The following is a 19368-nucleotide window of genomic DNA, read 5'->3' as shown; positions in this document are numbered from 1 at the left end:
GTGCAAAAGAAGACCATTTGTACAAATACATAATAGGTTTGTAGATGAGACCCAGAGCTGGTGGTGCAGTGGACAGTGAAGTTTGTTTATTTTATTGAGATACAGTGTGGAACGGGCCATTCTGACCTTTCGAGTCACGTCGCCCAACCCCCTGATTTAACCCTAGACTAATTATTCTCCGGCTGGCGTCTCTGGAGCGAAGGTTCCCGAGTTCGAATCCAGTCGGGCCGCTCCCAGACAAGCTTTCCATCTGTGCCGGGTTGAGTGTCGAGTTCGTAACTCGACCTCGTAAGAAAAAAACACACTGCGCTGTGAGAAGGACGTGGGGCATCACTCACAGAATCTTTCCTCCAAGACAATCACTTGAAAAAATAAGTGGTCACTGAGGCTCTGGCGGAGTATGGCACACACACACGCAAAAACAACTCTCAGCAGATGGACTGAGTATTGCTCAGATCCAAGGAGACCCCAGCGTGCTTGCAAGCCAGGACTTGTCAAACGTCGATGACTCTCCGATTCTTCGGGAAGAAGTGGAAGCAGCCATAAGATTGCTGAAGAATGGGAAAGCTGCAGGAATGGACAACATCCCGGCCGAGCTGGTGGAGAGATGGTGACAGACATCCTCAGTCTGGGCAACAGCCAACGCGCTGGACAAAATCACTCATCACTTTTCCCAAGAAGGCAACTTACAGCGGTGCCAGGATTATAGAACCGTAAGTCTTATCAGCCATGAAAGCAAGTGTCGAAAGTCATCTTGAACAGCCTGAAACCACGGGTAGAAGAAATGATCACCACAGAGCCGGCTGGATTCAGAAGTGGAAGAAGTACAACAGAACAGATAATTCAGCCTCCGAGTACTGCGTGAGAAATAGAGCCAACATACAGGACATCCTCCACGTGTTCATAGGCTTCAAAAGGCATTCGATAGGGTGTGGCGTGATGCATTCTGGGCCACAATGAAGAGATGGCACCTGGGCCAGAAGCTGATCCAAACCATCATGCAACTCCACGCTCCTACAGTACCGATGTAGCGATCATCGGGGTACAGTGCCCCGTGACCGACGGTTTCAGGATCCATAACCATAATCACAGGATGTCGTACAATGACCAATTAACCTACTAACTGATAGGACTTTGGACTGTGGAAGGAAACCCACGAGGTCATGGGGAGAACTCCTTACGAACAGCGGTTACAACATGATCGATATCAGTTGGGAATGGAAGATGCATAGATAGTAGCTGAAATTGGCCATAGTCTCATGAAATTCTGGGATGGACTTGAGGCCAAATGGACTGTTATTGTCCCTAATTGTTTAGAGATACAGTGCAGTGACAGACCCTGTGATGCCCAATTAAACCCATGTGGTGATTTAACCTACCAACCGATGCATCTTTGGACTGTGGGTGGAAACCTGAGCACCCGGAGGAAACTCACGCGGTTACCTGGAGAATGGACAAAACGCCCTTACAGACAGTGGTGGAATTTCACCAGCATTGTCATAGCATTAAACCAACCGTTATGCTGCTGTGCCCTTCCAGTTCTTCCAAAATGGACAGGATCATTTGATTCTGGATGCAAATTCTTCCAACACAAGCAAGCAAGATGAGAGAAGGCAGATTGGATGATGGTTGTAACGAACGTGATGGGCCAAAGGGCCAGTTTCTGGCTGTATGATTCTATGACAGGGTGTTATGAAAGGTACAGGAGCAGAAGGATCTGGGGGTACATATTCACAGATTTTTGAACAAGGCAGTTAAACAGCCATTATCACATTTCTGATTTTATTGGCTGAGGCACTGAAGATCATGAGGGAGTTGTATGAATGATCAGATCGGCAATGGCTGCTACACCCCTGTTTATTATTCATTTAGAGACACAGCATGGAACAGGCCTTTTCAGACCAACCTCGGATTAACCTTGAGCTAATTTACAATGATTAATGAACCCACGTCCTTGGCCCATGGGTGGGAAACCGGAGCACCCAGAGAAAACCCACACGTTCCACAGGGTGCAGAGGACGCGGGGATTGAACTCTGAACTGTAGTCATGTGCTGACTGCAGCGTCCCACATCCTGGTCGTGACACGTTGGAAACTTTGGTAACACGAGAGGGGACACTGAGTGATTTGAGACTGTGGCCAATTGCCAAAGACAGAGAATTTTGGTTGTTATGAGACTGACAATGCTGGAGTAGTTTCTTTGCGGAGGGGGGAGATGTCTGGGTTACTTATCATGGTTATAACCATATGCAAACACTAAACAATGTTTTAAAAAAAAAGGAAAAATTATTGCCCTGTGGAAGAAGTCAGATCTCCAAGGTTTGAGTGAAGTTGAGAAATATAGCTTGCCCAAAAGCACTGATGTACTGAAACGGTACTTGAAAAAGTGATGGAACTGTCACACTTTTAACAAGTACCTGGATTAACACAATTGTGTGGTGTCTGGCAGAAAAATCTGGTGGGATGTGCCGTTGGTCGCTTCAATGCACACAGGCCAAATGTAATCTAATCTATTAGGCGCTGCAGTGCCATCTTGTGGCTGCAGATGGAATTGCAATGTTAATGCTGACTGATTTATAAACCCTAATTTATTGATAAACAGGCCCTTCTGGCCCTTTGAGCCGAGCTGCCCACCAACCCCCGATTTAATCCCTTCCTAATCATAGGACAATTTACAATGACCAATTAACCTACCAACCAGTACATCAATGAACTGTGGGCGGAAACCCACGGGGTCACGGAGAGAATGTACAATCGCCTTACAGGCATGGGTGGGGATGTCATAACCAGGGTTATTTTTATAAGTGTGCATACCCAGAGTGTACATGCCGTGAGCATTATCCTTCTGCAGCAACAGCACCGCACATCACAAATATAAACTGCAGAAATTAACGTGCACAACAAAAAATGGAAATTCACATTTGTGTACGTTGAGGGAAATCTAATCTGTAACCATCAACACAAGAGATTCTACAGATGCTGCAAATCTTGAGCTTTGCGCACATGCACACGCACGAACACACACACAGTGCTGGAGGAACTCAGCAGGTCAGGCAGCATCCATGGAGAGGAATGAATAGTTGACGTTTCAGGCTGAGACCCTTCCTCAGGACTGGAAAGGAAGGGGGCAGAAGCCAATGGCTTCTTGGTGGAAATGTCAATGCTGTTTTTTCCTCTGTAGATGCTGCCACATCTGCATCCTTCCTTTCCAGTGATGAAGGTTCAGGACGGAGAGCATCGACTGTTTATTCTCCCCTATAAGTCTTCCCTGATTTGCTGAAATCCTCCAGCGTTTTGTCTGTGTTGCTCATAACTATAAGACCATAAGATATAGGAGCAGAATAAGGCCATTTGGCCCATTGAGTCTGCTCTGCCTTTTCATCCTGGCTGATCTATTTTCCTCTCAGCCCCAATCTCCTGCCTTCTCCCCATATCCCTTCAAACCCTGACCAATTAAGAATCTATCAACCTCTGCCTTAAATCTGCCCAATGACCTGGCCTCCACAGCCACCCACGGCAACAAATTCTACAGATTCACCTTCTCAAGAAATTCCTCCTAGTCTCCATGCTAAATCCTCTGGTCTTAGACTCCCCCACCATTGGAAATGCATATCCATATCTTTTAATCTTCTCTATATTGATTGTTTTAAATAGTTTCATATCCCTATTCCCTCCTGCATCTTGACCTAATGTCCCTCTGAGATCCCCGGCTCCTGCGGCTCTGCCCCGTGCACGCTTCACTGTCTTATTGTTCTTAGCAGCCGCACCTTCAGTGGTTTGGTGGATATTGTTATGTTCTGTGTCTTGTTCTTCCTGAGGCTGCGGGCTCTGACCAACTCCCTGTGCTGCTCCAACAGGAGAACCTCCAGATTTACCTCAAGAGCACCAATGGGCCGATCGAGGTGTACCTATGCCCAGAGGAGATGGTGGAGGAAAACAGTCCCGTGAAGCACTCCACCCCCAAGAAGGAGGAGAGCGGGAGTGCGGCTTCCTTGCCAGCGACTAATCCTGGCCCTGCAGCCCCATCCCAGCATGAGCCCGACTGTCCGAAAATCACCTGCCACCGTGAGATCAAAGAAGAAGGTGAGTGGCAAAATTTGGGGAGGAACTGGGGAGGGAGGATGAAGCTCAAACTGGGGATGAATAGAGATTTAGAATGAAAAGTTATTGAGTACAATTAGGCTTTATTTGCAGCACAAGAGAACAGATCTAAAAGGTGAATAAGTTCCCGAAGAACCTTTATAGAACATTGGTTCCAGCGTAGTAGCACACACAAAATGCTGGAAGAACTCAGCAGGTCAGGCAGCATCTATCATCGCCATTATGTGCCGTGTCATATAACGTGGGCGATTGTGGTCCTTCCATGACCATGAACGTTCTTGGCATATTTTTCTACAGAAGTGGTTTGCCGTGGCCTTCTGGGCCGTGTCTTTACAAGACAAGTGAGCCCGGCCATGATCAGTACTCTTCAGAGATTGTCCACCTGGTGTGGGTGGTCACATAACCAGGACCAGCTGCTATTACAACCGTCCACCACACATTCCCATGGCTTCACGTAGCCCTGATTGTGGGGGAGGGCTGGTGTTGGCTAAGCAAGTGCTACACTTTCCCCAAAACGTGACCTGCAGGCGAGTGGAGGGAAGGAGTGCCTTACACCCCCTTTGCTAGAGACATAGGTCCACCCCGCCACGCAGGCAGCATTTATTGAGAAGAATAAATGGTTGACATTTTGAACCCAGATCCTTCATCAGGACTGGAAAGGAAGGGGGCAAAAGCCAGAATAGGGAGGGGCAGGAGTACAAGCTGGCAGGTGATACCAGGCTGCTCGGAGGAGATGCTTTCAGATCTCGGTCAGTCTTGATCTGGTTGAATTCAGTTGAAGATACTGTTTGAACGATGTATTCAGTACCATTACTGGGTTGGAATTGTAGGCCACTCCCCACTTTAGATGCCTTTTTGCAGTCGAACGGCCGATAGGTAATTGCTGTCTGGTGACTGTTTGAGCGCAGTGTTAATGGGATGGCTTCATCGGCACGTCCAGGAGGAAGGTACCATTGGGGAAAGTGGCTTAGTGACGGTGAACAATCAGAGATGTGGTTCTTTTAGGAGTTTGGGAATGAGCAAGAATTCAGGATAGTTTATTTTAAAGTTTAAACAAAGATACAGTGCACTTGAAGCTAAGTGAGAGACTGAGAAGCTAGGCAGAGATTAATGAGATTCAATATGGCGCTTTACAATAATCTACCACCTTTATACTTGAGATAATAGAAATTCCTTAGATAACAGAATTCATTCGGAAGGCTATGCAATTATAACACTTAGTCGGTGAAAAATGAGAAAGGTGATAAGTCATTACTTTACAGCTGTACTGCTTCCTGACTAGGTAATCAATTGCTTTCAGTAGCATTCACTATCTAAAAATGTCATCGTTAACAGGTTGCCTTGGCCTGAATAACATCCAGGAACTCTGCTGTCATTTTGTTCAGGAAGGACAACGCCCGCAGAAGTGAGACAGAACCATTGTGCACTGTCTCCTGTGGTATATCAGTGATCGCATGCAGAGACGCTGCTAATGTCCAGGCAAACTGAGTCTGTTGTAATATATGCAAGTACAGTAGAGGCCCTCTGTTAGTTGGAGTCGGCCATGGATGCCCCAGCTGTCTGTGATGCATAAGCCAGGCGGTAGGGTATAGAGAGCGAGCTCTTGCCCATGTAATTGTCTCCCCTTCTCCACACAGCTGATAAACCCAAAGGAATGACAGACTGATTAAGTTTGGCAGCAGTGGTGTTGCATGAGTTGATAGTCAGTGTAGAACTCAACGAAGGACGGTCTTAGGGACTCCAGCTCCAGCTTTTTCCTCGAGGTACCTGTGCAGTACCACAGGTAGCAGACAGACTGTACTAAGGTTAATGTTTTCAGATAGTGAGGGGTGGGGAGAACAGAGGACACAATCAGATGTGCCATTGGTATTGTGTTGATCAGCTCTGGTTAAACAAAGGTTAAAGGCTTGAAGATTTGACAGTTTAATGGTAGCAGGTTTACCAAGCAGAGCTTGTGGAGGATTGTTTGTACTGAAGCCGAGTTAATTTCTCGTCTCACTCTCGCTCCTCTTCCTGAGTAGTTGCAGATGACCTGAAGCCGGTGCTGCCGATCTCCCTGCTGGACGGTGAAGACGGTGTCCTTGGGCTCCCTCACCACCTCCTCCAACAGACAGAGGATCAGCTTCCCTCCACCTCCTACGGCGACGCTCCTTTCGTCAGCTTCTCGCCGCCCCTGGACCATGGCGACTACCTGTGGAGCCTGGAGGACAGCGAAGGCGTCAGTGACCTCTTCGACTCCTACGACCTTGATGATTTGCTGCCCAACTAGCACAGCCCACGTCCCCGCCTTCTCCGGAGTGGGCACCAGCCCCGCGTCATAAAGGGTGTTTCCTCTTGTAGGGGATGTTAAACAGGATCAGAGTGACTGTAGAGGAAGGTGCTTTCCCTGATAGTTAACTCTTAGTTGCTTAAAGGAACAACCTGCAGACCTGTAGCCAAGGCTGTGGCTGTCTCTTGGGAGACGACATTGATAACTTGACATTTTGATCAGGCGCTGGAGTCCGTGGGGTTCTGTTGTGGTGGGGACATGCTGAGAGAGCTGGTAAACCATCTCTTGGGGTCTGTGTGTGTAACCCTGATACACCTTCAGATCTGGAGCTGTTTAGTAGAGCCTTTCTCACCATCTCATCTTCAGAATCAGGTTTAGTATCACTGGCACTGTGAAATTTGTTGATTTGCAGCAGTGGTACAATGCAATACATAATTTAAAAAAAAGTATAAATTACATTAAGAACAATATTAAAAAAAAACAAATAAGTGGTACAAAAACAAAAGGAAAAAAATACTGAAGTGGTGTTCAGGGTTTCACTGGAATGATCCAGCGGTAGCCACACGTGAAGCCTCGATACCCTGTGAGAGCAGGCCAGCAGGCAGGCTGGGTTGGATTTCTCTTCTACTAACGTTCAGCCCCATCCACACCTGCAGCTACGTTCTTGATCAGATTATCTTGCAGGGCTTTGCGGCCGATTGCTTCCGACATGTCTGCTGTCCTGTCATTGAGAGGGTCACTCTCCCATTCAGTTTTTTGCTCCCTAGAATTGCGGTGCAGTTGGGTGAAGTGTGCCTGGGATCTGCAAGGTTTTTCTTCAAGTGTAGTCGAGAGATTTTGCCACCTGGGTGGCGGGCTTTGTGATCGTCTCCTCTGCTATTCAACCTGAATTTTCGTTTTGGAGTGGCATAATTCATAGACCAGCTCTAACCCCCCATTAGCTGATGCCTGACAAACTATGGTAGATCGGGGGTTCCCAGCCTGGGATCTACAGACTCCTTGATTAATGGTATTGGTCCATGGCATTAAAAAAAAAAGTTTGGGAACCCCTGTACTAGAGCAACACACATAAAATGCTGGAGGAACTCAGCACGTTGGGCAGCCTCTATGGGGAGGAATAAACAGTTGCCATTTTGGCCCGAGACCCTTCATTGTGAGTTTTGATGAAGGGTCTCTGCCCGAACTGTGGACTGTTTATTCCCCTCCATAGATCCTGCCTGATATGCTGAGTCCCTCCAGCATTTTGTGTGTGGTGCTCAAGATTTCCAGAATCTGCAGAATCTCCTGTGTTTATATTAAACCATGGCTAAATTCTGTAAATTGGGGGAATTACTGGTTCAGTGATCGAATCCTCAATTGGAATTATCCATATTTCACTATGGAGACTGTTAAAACAGTCTTTGCATACTATTTAATTTCATTTCATAAGCTCTGGTTGAATTCAGTTGAAGATACTGTTTGAACGATGCATTCAGTACCATTACTGGGTTGGAATTGTAGGCCACTCCCCACTTTTGATGCCTTTTTGCAGTCGAACGGCCGATAGGTAATTGCCGTCTGGTGACTGTTTGAGCGCAGTGTTAATGGGATGGCTTCATCGGCACGTCCAGGAGGAAGGTACCATTGGGGAAAGTGGCTTAGTGATGGTGAGACTTCCTCTACTTTTGCACAGTGTGTTTGTCAGATCTTCCTTCTGTAACGTGTTTATTGAACTGAATTGGATTCAAATGGTGCTTTTTTTTTGTAAAAGAAAATTATTTTAAATATGGGTTTTAAAACTAAGCTAATGTTTAACAAATGTAATCTAGTGAAATCGGTGTTTCTCAGGGAAGGGGTTTGGGTGGATGCTGGTCACTTCCTGTGGAGTAAGGACCACTTCCAAGATTCATCCTCTGTGGTACGTGCTGACTGAGTAATGCAGTGTCACGTGTACGTTGACACTGGAATTTTTGAATTGGTCTTCAATGTGCATATAATGCAATGAGATGCGTTTAGCACATAAAACAGAGGAAGATTCCCACATGTTCTATCGACAATTTAATTGTCTGGGACGTCACACTGGGAGTATCCAAACTGTTGGCAATGATTTTGTATTCTTTAACATTTTCTTTTTGATTTGCTCTTAAAAAAAAATGCTGTTCATCTATTGTAAACTTGTCTGTTGTTAAAGCTGTGGACTTCAAATTGTGTCCCTATCTGGGTACTCTATTGGCTCTTCATTTCTCAAATCGACCCTGGCTACTGGGTGGATCCCAGAAAGGGATCGTTCCTACTGTTGTATCTTAGAATTTTGTAACCCAAGCACTCGTGATTTTAGTATGTAATGAATTTGGAGCAAATTGTTAGTTTTATTGTTCCTGTGGCAAGAATATTGATGCCCTTTGCTCTGTTTGCCTCATGCTTGTGTGTGTGACTAAGGGAAAAGAGGTGTGTGTGTGTTGTGTGTGTGGTAGCATCAGGTTATGGGGCAGGGGAGGGGGATTTCCTCAAACACACTATTTACCTAAATCAAAGTTTGAAAGGTCCTATTTTGAAATTTTGAGCAGCACCTGGCAAATTGCCAAAAATAATAGGTTAGACTGTGTGTATATGTGTATATATATATATATATTTTCTTTAAACTAACAAAATTGTGTACATAGAGGAAATTTTAGTTGAGGCCTTTATATAAATTGTGTATAGGAGTGTGTTGTGTGTGCGTGCGTGTGTTTCTAACAGTAGTGTTTCAGTCAGGATTGCTCTCTGGGAGACCAGCAGAGTTCAGTGCAGGGAGATCGGGAGGTGCTCATACAGAAATGATGTGGAGAATTTGTTTCTGTCAAATTGCCAGGGTCATGGTAAGGAAGAGGGAGGAACTCTGAAGAGCGGATTATTGACCTTGGCTATCTGTGGGCATGCTGCCTCCATGGGTTTCAAAATGGCTTAAACGTGGGTTTCTGAGCTCCCAACCTTGCCACTTGCCAGCCGGTCCCAGTGTGTCGAGGTGCGATGTGACCAAGTGCTGTGGTAGAACAGCTTGTTATCCAACTGCATCCTTCACCCTTGAGGAGGGAGAGTGGTTGGGTGAGGCAGGGGTGTTGAGTGGGCAACCCCAACAATAACTGTGACTCTCAGGAGAGGAGAGGGTGATGGTGGGTGTTGGGTACCTCTGGACCAGCCAGACATCCCAACGATTTTCATGTTGGCAGGGTTATAGGAAAAATAACTGGATGAAGATCTAAGCTGGACAACCTATCCAAGGACAGCACAAACTTGATGTGCTGAACAGCTCTGTGTGCTTGGATTTAGTGATACTATAGGGAATTACCATAGTCTGACAAATGTAGATTGGGGTTACTGGTCTTCAGACATTTTCCTTATCTGATTCGTTAGACTTGCACAAGTGTGGTTGGGCCGCGTGGGAGCTCACCAGTGCCAAGCTGTTTGATTATAGCCAGCTGTTCATTGGTACGTTGTAAATGTGCAGAGTTTCTGCTCGCCACTAGAGGGAGCAGTGGCATCTCCTTCGTTCAACAGGCTAAGACTCGAGGTGTAGAGGGCAAAGAGATTAGATTCAGACATTGATGGATAGATGCTTTCTGTAGTAATGGAGCATATTAATGCCTCTTGTGGATAGAATTGTCTTTATAACATTGTTGATTGTTAGTTCCTCTTCTCTTTTCAAGTCAAGTCATTTTTATTGCCATTTTGACCATAACTGCTGGTACAGTGCATAGTAAAAATGAGACAACGTTTTTCAGGACCATGGTGTTACATGACACAGTACAAAAACTAGACTGAACTACGTAAAAAAAACAACACAGGAAAAAAAAAACTCACAACTACACTAGACTACAGACCTACCCAGGACTGCATAAAGTGCACAAAACAGTGCAGGCGTTACAATAAATAATAAACAGGACAATAGGGCAGTGAGGTGTCAGTCCAGGCACATTTCTGTATCGTCTCCGTCCTCCTGTGCCAACTCTAGTACATTTTCCTGGAGGAATCTTTATTCAAATTTGTTAATTTATCATGTGAAGTGCGTTGCTTGTGTTAACCAACACAAGCTGAGGATGTGCTGGGGGCAGCTCACAAGTGTTGGCACGCATTCCAGCTCCAATATGGCATGCCCACAATGCTCGACAGAATAAAAACAGAACACAGCAACTACAAAACAGGCCCCTTTCCTCCCCCTCCCCTCCCACCCACACATATGGACAGTCCCCCAACTCCAGGACAGACCTCCAGGCTTCGGCATCCAGACTACTGAGCAACATTTAGGCTCTGATTTCCAAACTATCCGATGGCGGTACCACAAACTCCTGACCTGCCCAGGTCTGTCTGGCCCTTGTACTTCCTGCGCATACAACTCATGATCACCAGCCTTTGAGTGTGGAGCAAGAGCCTGGATTGTGGATGTCCTGGTCACCGAGCCAAGTTTCAGGCCTGTGAATGTCACTCCAATCACCTCATCATTGTCTCTCTAACAACAGAGCCATTGGCCGTTCTCTGGCCAATCTTTGAGACGCTTGCCTTCCCACAGCCAATCAAAAACCAAGTAGGTTTGCATTATTTAATCATCCAGACTTGTCAAAAACAAATATAGACACACACCAATTCCTAAAATCAATTAACCCATCATCTGGGAAGCACCATATTCTTTGTAATACCTTGTGACTTTGTTGGCAGCCATATTGTAGGGGTTGGTCCCTATCAGCAAGATGTCCGGGTGTTGCTGGTAATCAGAATTTTTTTTTAGGTGTGAGAGGAAAGTTGTTTTAGAACATAGAACATAGAATAGTACAGCACATTACAGGCCCTTCGGCCTACAATGTTGTGCCAACCCTCAAACCCTGCCTCCCATATAACCCCCCACCTTAAATTCCTTCATATACCAGTCCAGTAGTCTCTTAAACTTCACTAGTGTATCTGCCTCCACCACTGATTCAGGCACTAACCACTCTCTGAGTGAAAAACCTTCCTCTAATATCCCCCTTGAACTTCCCTCCCCTTACCTTAAAGCCATGTCCTCTTGTACTGAGCAGTGGTGCCCTGGGGAAGAGGTGTTTTTTACAGTCATTTTAGCCAAGTGCTCTCTGGCTTTTTGAACCTGTTCGTGTCTCTGTCCTGAATGACGGGATTGAGAACAGAACAGACTAGGAATACGTAGCATGCCATCTGACGAAAGGCCACCAGCCTGAAGTGTTGATCGACAGCCATTCACTGGGTCATTCCATATTTCCAGTTTTATTTGAGGGAGACTGGTTTGCTCTTCTGTCATGTTAAGACCCCAACAGATCATTGCTACACTTGGGCTCTACAGTAGCGTTGTGGTTAGCATGAACCTATTACTACACCTTGGGGGTGGGGGTGTTCCAGAGTTGGGGTCCTCCCTGAGGAGTCGCGTACATCCTCCCTGTGGAATGCGTGGGTTTTCTCCAGGTGCTCCCACAGTCCGAAGACGTACTGAGTAGGTTAACTGGTCATTGTAAATGGTCCAGTGATTAGATTAGGGTTAAATTGGGGTTGTCGTGGGTTGTTGAAACTGTGTGGCATGAACAGCCTACATTGTGCTGTATCGCTAAATTAATTAACTTCTGGATTCGGGTCACCCCAGCTGATAATGGGGTGAATGATGAGGTGGGTACAATGTTAACATTTAATAAATCGGGTGTTTGGCCTGTGACAATGAGGTCTCACAAGGCACAGTAGCAATGGCAGAGAATGGACACAGTCTGACATGGGTAGGTTCATTGCAAAGATTTCCGCTAATGAGAAAGAGCAAATGCATCTTCCGATACATCTCATAGTGATCATGGCAACCAGAACTCAAGTCTCTCCCTCGCCCATCCCACACTATCCAGTTATTTGTCTGTGTAACTTCCCTTCTCCTGACGTCTTCGCAATATGAAACCCAACCACATCTCCTCATCCCTCTTTCTTAAGCATCAACTCTTGTCCCTGAGAATTCCCTGGTAGTTCACCTTTTTGGGTTGAGCTCCATGGGATTTTCTCAGTTTTGCCTGTAGTTACCCTGGCCTTGTGTTTTATCATTAAAAAGCTTCCTTGTCATAATAGCACTGACCAAATAGAGTATTCTTAATTTGACATGGATAGTGAATGAGTGTATATTTCTGTGTTTTGTTTCATTCAATGATGACAAATATTGATACAAGTCCATAACTCCAAATGAATTTACTCACTGAAGTCTGAGTGAATATTGTCTGTGCGTGTGTTTGACGTATCTTAGTTCCCTCCTATATGATTCATTCTTGGATATAATCCAAACATAACCGTCAATCTGATCTGTTGAGATCGCTTTCCGTCTATTGTTCTCTGTTTGAACAGTTGACTAGGCCAAATTTGTCTGTAAAATTATGTTCATGTTATTTTTTGTTTGTGAAATGTTAAATAACTTGTCAGGTTGACCAAAAGAAGCCCAATTTGTGTCTGATGTGTAATATTTGTGCACCAGGTTTCAAGAATAGTGGGAGTTTGTGTAACTTTCGGAGGTTAATTCCAGTTTTACTAGACTTATAGTAACTTGCAGTAATTCCATTAAGGGTGCAGCTGGTTGGACAATGAGTAAGCCTTGTGTGAACCTCCTCCAACTCAGTTTCAGTCTACGGTGTGGCACAGCTTAGAGTAAGATTTTGGCCAGGCCTTTTGGGCCATCTTGTTCAATACTAGCTCTCTAAAAGAATACTGTAATGCACTTCCATGGAGTTAAATATTTTCCAGGAATATATTGGTTTTATCTTTAATTCGTTAAAGGGTACATTTTTGTCAGTGTCGGGTTAAGCACATTCCATGTCTTAATATCAAATTTAAAATTTACTTGTTAAGTATAATCGGTCTATTGCAAAGAACATATGCAAGAAGTACAGAATACGAATATGGACATAGTTTGAAATAAAATTCCATTTGCTTCCATTCCAAAGATGTTACCTCAGAATAATTCAGGTTCCTACACATGGGTCATTTCCCTTGCACTTTTGTTCAATGGTTCTAACTCTGGTCTCGTCAATCTTATTCAGTGATAGAGAGAATGTGGACTCCGTGTGGAGGCCAGAATTGGATTCAAGAGGGCAAAGGTGAAGGGTATTTGCCCCATTTTCAATATTCTGGTGTTTGTAACCATTCTCTGCAGATTTATGCCTAGAAATTAAATTGTATACTGTTGCTGTTTCAGTGTTTGTGATTAAAAATAGATTTTGTTTTTGAATCTCAGTAATGACCAGCTGATGACTGTTTTGTATAACTCTGGGAAACTCAATGCAATGTTTTCTGAACTTTGTGATTTGCATTTTGCTTGTGCAGGGTGATCTCCTTCAGGGCAGCGTGGTGGTACGCTTCACAATACCGGCGACCTGGGTTCAATTCCCACCACTGCCTGTAAGGAGTTTGTATGCTCTCCCCCTAACCGCGTGGGTTTCCTCCGGGTGCTCTGGTTTCCTCCCAAAGATGTACCGGTTAGTAGGTTAATTGGTCATTGTAAATTGTCCCTTGGCTATACCAGGATTAGATTGGAGGTTGCTGGGCACTGGCTCAAAAAATAAACAAATCAACAATTGATAAATAGAAAGACATCACAAGACAGCGTGTTGAAAATCCCGGCATTCCAAGTGTATGGCAGAATGGAATCCTAATCGGGCTCATATCCTGATCAGCAGGCAGGCCGGTCCCAAACTGGCTTCTCAGCACCCTATCACAGACTCCAGCATTTCCCTTTCAGGCTTCAGTCCTGACTCTGCTTTCTCCCAGCAACAGCTCAGGTCACTAGACAACCTTGGAACTGTGCTGAGGTTTGTATTGTCCCTGTGATTACACCTCTGGCCATGGGCCAGAGCATCACTGAGATCCAGCAACTGAAAGCTTTGTCTGACCACTCGGGAGTTTCCAGGCTCTTATCGGACCTGCATAGTGGCACCCAAACAGCTGAAGATTGAAGCATCACTTCTTTGTTTTGTGGAATGCCTAGTGATAATTGTAAATTCCTAGGCAATTCTACATCATAAATTGGGTAGCCTCCAAAATGATGGCATGAATATCGACTTCTCCTTCCGGTAAACAAATTAACTCCGCAACCCCCTTCCTCTATTCCCTACTCTAACCCTTTACCTCTTCTCACCTACCTATCACCTCCCCCGGGTCCCCTCCTCCTTCCCTTTCTCCCATGGTCCATTCTCCTCTCCTATCAGATTCCTTCTTCTCCAGCCCTTGACCTTTCCCATCCACCTGGCTTCACCTGTCACCTTCTCGCTAACCTCTTTCCCCTTCTCCCATGGTCCATTCTCCTCTCCTATCAGATTCCTTCTTCTCCAGCCCTTGACCTTTCCCATCCACCTGGCTTCACCTGTCACCTTCTCGCTAACCTCTTTCCCCTTCTCCCATGGTCCATTCTCCTCTCCTATCAGATTCCTTCTTCTCCAGCCCTTGACCTTTCCCATCCACCTGGCTTCACCTGTCACCTTCTCGCTAACCTCTTTCCCCTTCTCCCATGGTCCATTCTCCTCTCCTATCAGATTCCTTCTTCTCCAGCCCTTGACCTTTCCCATCCACCTGGCTTCACCTGTCACCTTCTCGCTAACCTCCTTCCCCTTCTCCCATGGTCCATTCTCCTCTCCTATCAGATTCCTTCTTCTCCAGCCCTTGACCTTTCCCATCCACCTGGCTTCACCTGTCACCTTCTCGCTAACCTCCTTCCCCTTCCCCCACCTTTTTATTCTAGCATCTTCCCTCTTCCTTGTCAGTCCTGTAGAAGGGTTTCGGCCCAAAATGACAACTGTTTATTCATTGCTACCTGATCTGCTGAGTTCCTCCAGCATTTTGTGTGTTGCTTTGGTTTTCCTGTGTCTGTGGGATTTCTTGTTTACATCGTAAATGAGTTTGCCTGCACGCTTCAGTTTGAGTGGCCAGTTTTCTCTTTGTCCTGTTTTTCCACTTTCCCTCATCTTCTACTCTGCCCCTTTCTGAAACACTCAAAACTTTTGTTTACCTTTTTCTTAAGTTCCGATCTCAAGTCCTGGAAAGGAGAGATTTAACAAAGCTGTTTTCAAAGTCAAAGTACTTAGAGCTCAATTGAAATGTAATTTTTTAAGCTGTCACTGAAGGCCTATCTTAAAAAGATGTAGTGCTGTATTGTCTTTTGTTTGTAAGAATGTGTACAGGAAGCATTGTTTGGTTAGGAAGCTTGAAACTGCTTCTCTATTCAGTGTAAAGATTTGGCCATGGATTGGGAACTGTCCAAAGGCTTAACAAATATTGCACAATATGAAATTGTCCTCTATCAGAATCAGGCCTATTATCACTGACATACATTCAGTGGCCACTCCATTATGGTACAGAGGAGGAACACGGTGAAGTCTTCCGCTGTTGTAGCCCATCTTTTTCAGGGTTCGATGTGTTCAGAGATGCTCTTCTGCACATCTCTGTTAAAATGCATGTTTAACTTAGTTACTGTAGCCTTCTGTCGACCTGACCCAGTCTGACCATTCTCTTCTGACCTCCTTCTTTAACAAGGCGCTTTCGCCCCCAGAACTGCTGCTCACTGGATGTATTTTTTTTGTTTTTTGCACCATTCTCTGTAAATTCTAGAGATGGTTGTGTATGAAAATCGCAGGAGATCAGCAGTTTCTGAGGTACTCAAACCACCCTCTCTGGCGCCAACAATCATGTTCAGAGTCACTTAGATCACATTCCTTCCCCATTCTGATGTTTGATTTGAACCGCAGCTGAACCTCTAGACCATGTCTGCATGCTTCTGTGTATGTGAGTTACTGCCACACGATTGGCCGATTGGATATTTGCATTAATGATAGGTGTACCCAATAAAGTGGCCACTACGTATGATACTTGTGAATTTTGCTCTTTTGTCACGGCAGTAGTACAGTATAATACATAAAATACATTATAAATTACGGGAAATGACTGATCTAGGGTTCTTTATTTTGTAATCCTGAGGATGATTTCCCGTAATTTCCAGTATGTACTGGACCTGCAGAATGATGTTGGGTGATCTGACCTGTAGGAAACCGGCCCAATGTGCGCTCTCTCCCTCTCTCTCCCTCTCTCTCCCTCTCTCTCCCTCTCTCTCCCTCTCTCTCCCTCTCTCTCCCTCTCTCTCCCTCTCTCTCCCTCTCTCTCCCTCTCTCTCCCTCTCTCTCCCTCTCTCTCCCTCTCTCTCCCTCCACTGTTTGCTGAGCCCCATCTATTAGATAGGGTAGAATCTGCAGTGATTTTCTCTGGCCTCTAACCTCCTGATGACTGACTGCTCGCCCTTAATTCCCGATCACACTTTAGTTATTTATGTGCACAGGGAGAACAGTTCAGTTGTCCTTCTCACATTGCCCTGAAGTGTCAGCTCAGAATTGACAATTTTTATACAAGTATTGATCCAGTCGAAATTGTGTACACTCCCTTGGTGCATATCTACATTACATTTACGGGTGTTATAACCAATGAAATGTGTAATATACAATAATAACTTAAATTTAGAAAAATGAACTGTCCACCGGCCAGCGTGTGCCCTACAATCCTGAATTTGCATCACTATCTCGGCTTGGTACTCCTGGTGACCTTGGGTCGCATGTTTGAACAGAGAAGCTGTGAAAATAGGAGATAGGTTCTCAAGGGCCTGGTTCAGATTGGGTGACTACAATGTTTGCACATTGCCTCTGTCAGCTCAGCATCTTAACCCCTCGCCTTGCTGCAACCTCCATGCTGCCTCCCTACTAACCCCTCCGTACATGAGTGAACACACTCACTGAGGTCAGATAACCTGCCGAAGTTGGAGGCTTGGGCTGATGCACAAGGTGTACGAGTGGCTCAGGTACCGGGCGCGAGACTTTGCTGTGCTGTATCTGGAAGCGACTGGAAACTTGAGCTGTACCGCCAGCTTTCGCACCCTCGTATAAATCCCCTGTTCAACGAGAAGAGCCAGATATTGTTCTGAACACTTTAACTCCTGTACTCTTCTTCTGAACACATTGAACCCACACAATAAAAAACTGGGGAAACGAGGAACAGGTTTGAGCAAGCATCAAGTGTTTTGACATACTTTCTGGAAATGAGAAAGGATTCTCTCCCTGTCTCAGGAGGTGCCTGTAAGTGTAAAATTGTACATAGGGAATCTGTATATTTACTCAAGTCTGAGCTGTTGCCCTAGTTCCCACTATTGTATTTAAATGTTAGTTTTTTTTAGCTGAAAGGGGTGTGCTAGGATATTGAATGTGTAAAAGTTGTGTGTGTGTTTTTAAATGCAGAATAAAACAAGTGTGGCACTTGCATTGGTACAAAAAAAAGAAAATAAATGACTTAATTCTCTCGAGTCTTTGAGCTTTTATTTAAGGCAGGAGTCCCCAGCCTGGGGTCCGACCCCTCAGTTAGTGGTAGGGGTCCACGGTTGGACAGCAGTTCGCAGCCTGGGTCCGACCCCTCAGTTAGTGGTAGGGTCCATGGTGGGTAACCTCTGATTGAAGGGGATCAGATTACACAGACTTGTGCTCAATACCATCTCTGTATTTTATCCTACATCTTGCACAGTGGCATTTTTAAAGTCAACTTTCAAAGTAAATTTATTATCAAAGTACACATATGCCACCATATACAACCCTGAGATTCATTTTCTTGCGGGCATTTGCAGTAAATATGAGAAACAACAGAATCAATGATTGACCTCACCCAACAGGACGAACAAACAGCCAGTGTGCAAAAAACAACAAACCACAAACACAAGGATTTTTTAAATAATAAGTATTGAGAACATGAGATGAAGAGTCCTTGAAGGTGAGTTCATGGGTTGTGGGAACAGTTCAGTGTTGTGGTTCAAGAGCCTGATGGTTGAGGGGTAATTACTATTTGAACTTGGTGGTGTGAATCTTGAGGTCCCTGTACCTCCGTGCTGCTGGGACTGAGAAGAGAGCATGGACTGGGAACTGGAGGTCCCTGATAATGGATGGTGCTTTCCTGCGACAGCGTTCCTTGTAGATGTGCTCGATGGCAGGGAGGACTTTACCTGTGATGGAATGGGCCGCATCCACTACCTTCTTACTAACGTTGCCAATGGCCTACATTTCCAGTAGGTGGGGAATTTCCTCAGAGTGTGAACTGAAATGGTTTTCTCTCTTTAAGCTCAGTCTGTCCCCTCCCTCCATTTAAAAAAAAAAGACCTGGTCATTAGCTTTTTGGACTTAGAACACCAGTCGCAGGCCGGCAGCCAACATTTCCTTGATATTCAGTTGGACCTGTTGAAACAATTACAGACTGGGAGGTTCCCTCTTTAATCTGAACTGCAAGGACGACACTGTGTGAGTGATTTATTTAGAGATGCGTCAGAGAGTAAGCCCTCCTGACTCTTTAAGCTGCACCACCCAGCAACCCTTGACAACCCCGATTTAACCCTAGCCTAATCACGGGACCATTTGCAATGACCGATTAACCTACCCAGTACATCTTTGGACAGTTTGGGGGGGGGGTTGGAACCAGAGCACCTGGAGAAAAGCCATGCATTCCATGGGGAGGATATACAAACTCCATACGGAGAATGTCGGGATTGACTCTGACGACCCAAGTTGCACTGACTTGCACAGACTATCTTTCCTTCCTACTGCAGCGGTTGTGCAATATTCGACCTGCTGCCACACTTTGTGTCACCCTTGTCTGTGACTGGGTGAAGACAACTCGCTCTAGCACACAGACTGTGAGAAAGTTCAAGGTGCATTTATTGTCGAAGTAAGTATACGGTATACAACTCGAAGATTTGTCCTCCCGTCGGCAGCAAAGAAACTCCATGGAACCCACTGGGAAAAACCCAACGTGCGAAGAAAAGAACAGATGGTGCAAATAGCAAAAAGCGAGTGAGTAACACACAGAATATCAAGCGATAAAGGAGTATTCAGTTTAGCACTGTCGTTTGTTGACTGCAGGCCATGGAGACAGTCCGTGCCAAGGTGCCCTGATCAAATTGTGCGGAATAGTAAAAAGACGAAGCAGAAACACAGGAAACAAGCCAGTCAC

At 45.3% G+C, this 19368-nt stretch overlaps 1 protein-coding gene across 3 annotated transcripts in view; it reads left to right on the top strand.

Annotated features, from left to right (window-relative positions):
* e2f2 (E2F transcription factor 2) overlaps positions 1 to 14630 on the top strand; it is a 76964-nt gene extending 62334 nt beyond the window's left edge. For all 3 annotated transcript variants that reach the window (XM_073034559.1, XM_073034557.1, XM_073034558.1), the window contains exons 6-7: positions 3857 to 4082; positions 6122 to 14630. In XM_073034559.1, the coding sequence (XP_072890660.1) occupies positions 3857 to 4082; positions 6122 to 6369 (474 nt within the window). In that variant the 3' untranslated portion in view covers positions 6370 to 14630. The remainder of the gene's footprint in view (positions 1 to 3856; positions 4083 to 6121) is intronic.
* Positions 14631 to 19368: the final 4738 nt, after the last annotated feature.

This window comes from Hemitrygon akajei, chromosome 32 (assembly GCF_048418815.1).
Source record: "Hemitrygon akajei chromosome 32, sHemAka1.3, whole genome shotgun sequence".
NCBI classification, from domain to species: domain Eukaryota; kingdom Metazoa; phylum Chordata; class Chondrichthyes; order Myliobatiformes; family Dasyatidae; genus Hemitrygon; species Hemitrygon akajei.
Note: the sequence above shows the minus strand (reverse complement) of the source record. Positions and strands in the feature narration are given on the sequence as shown.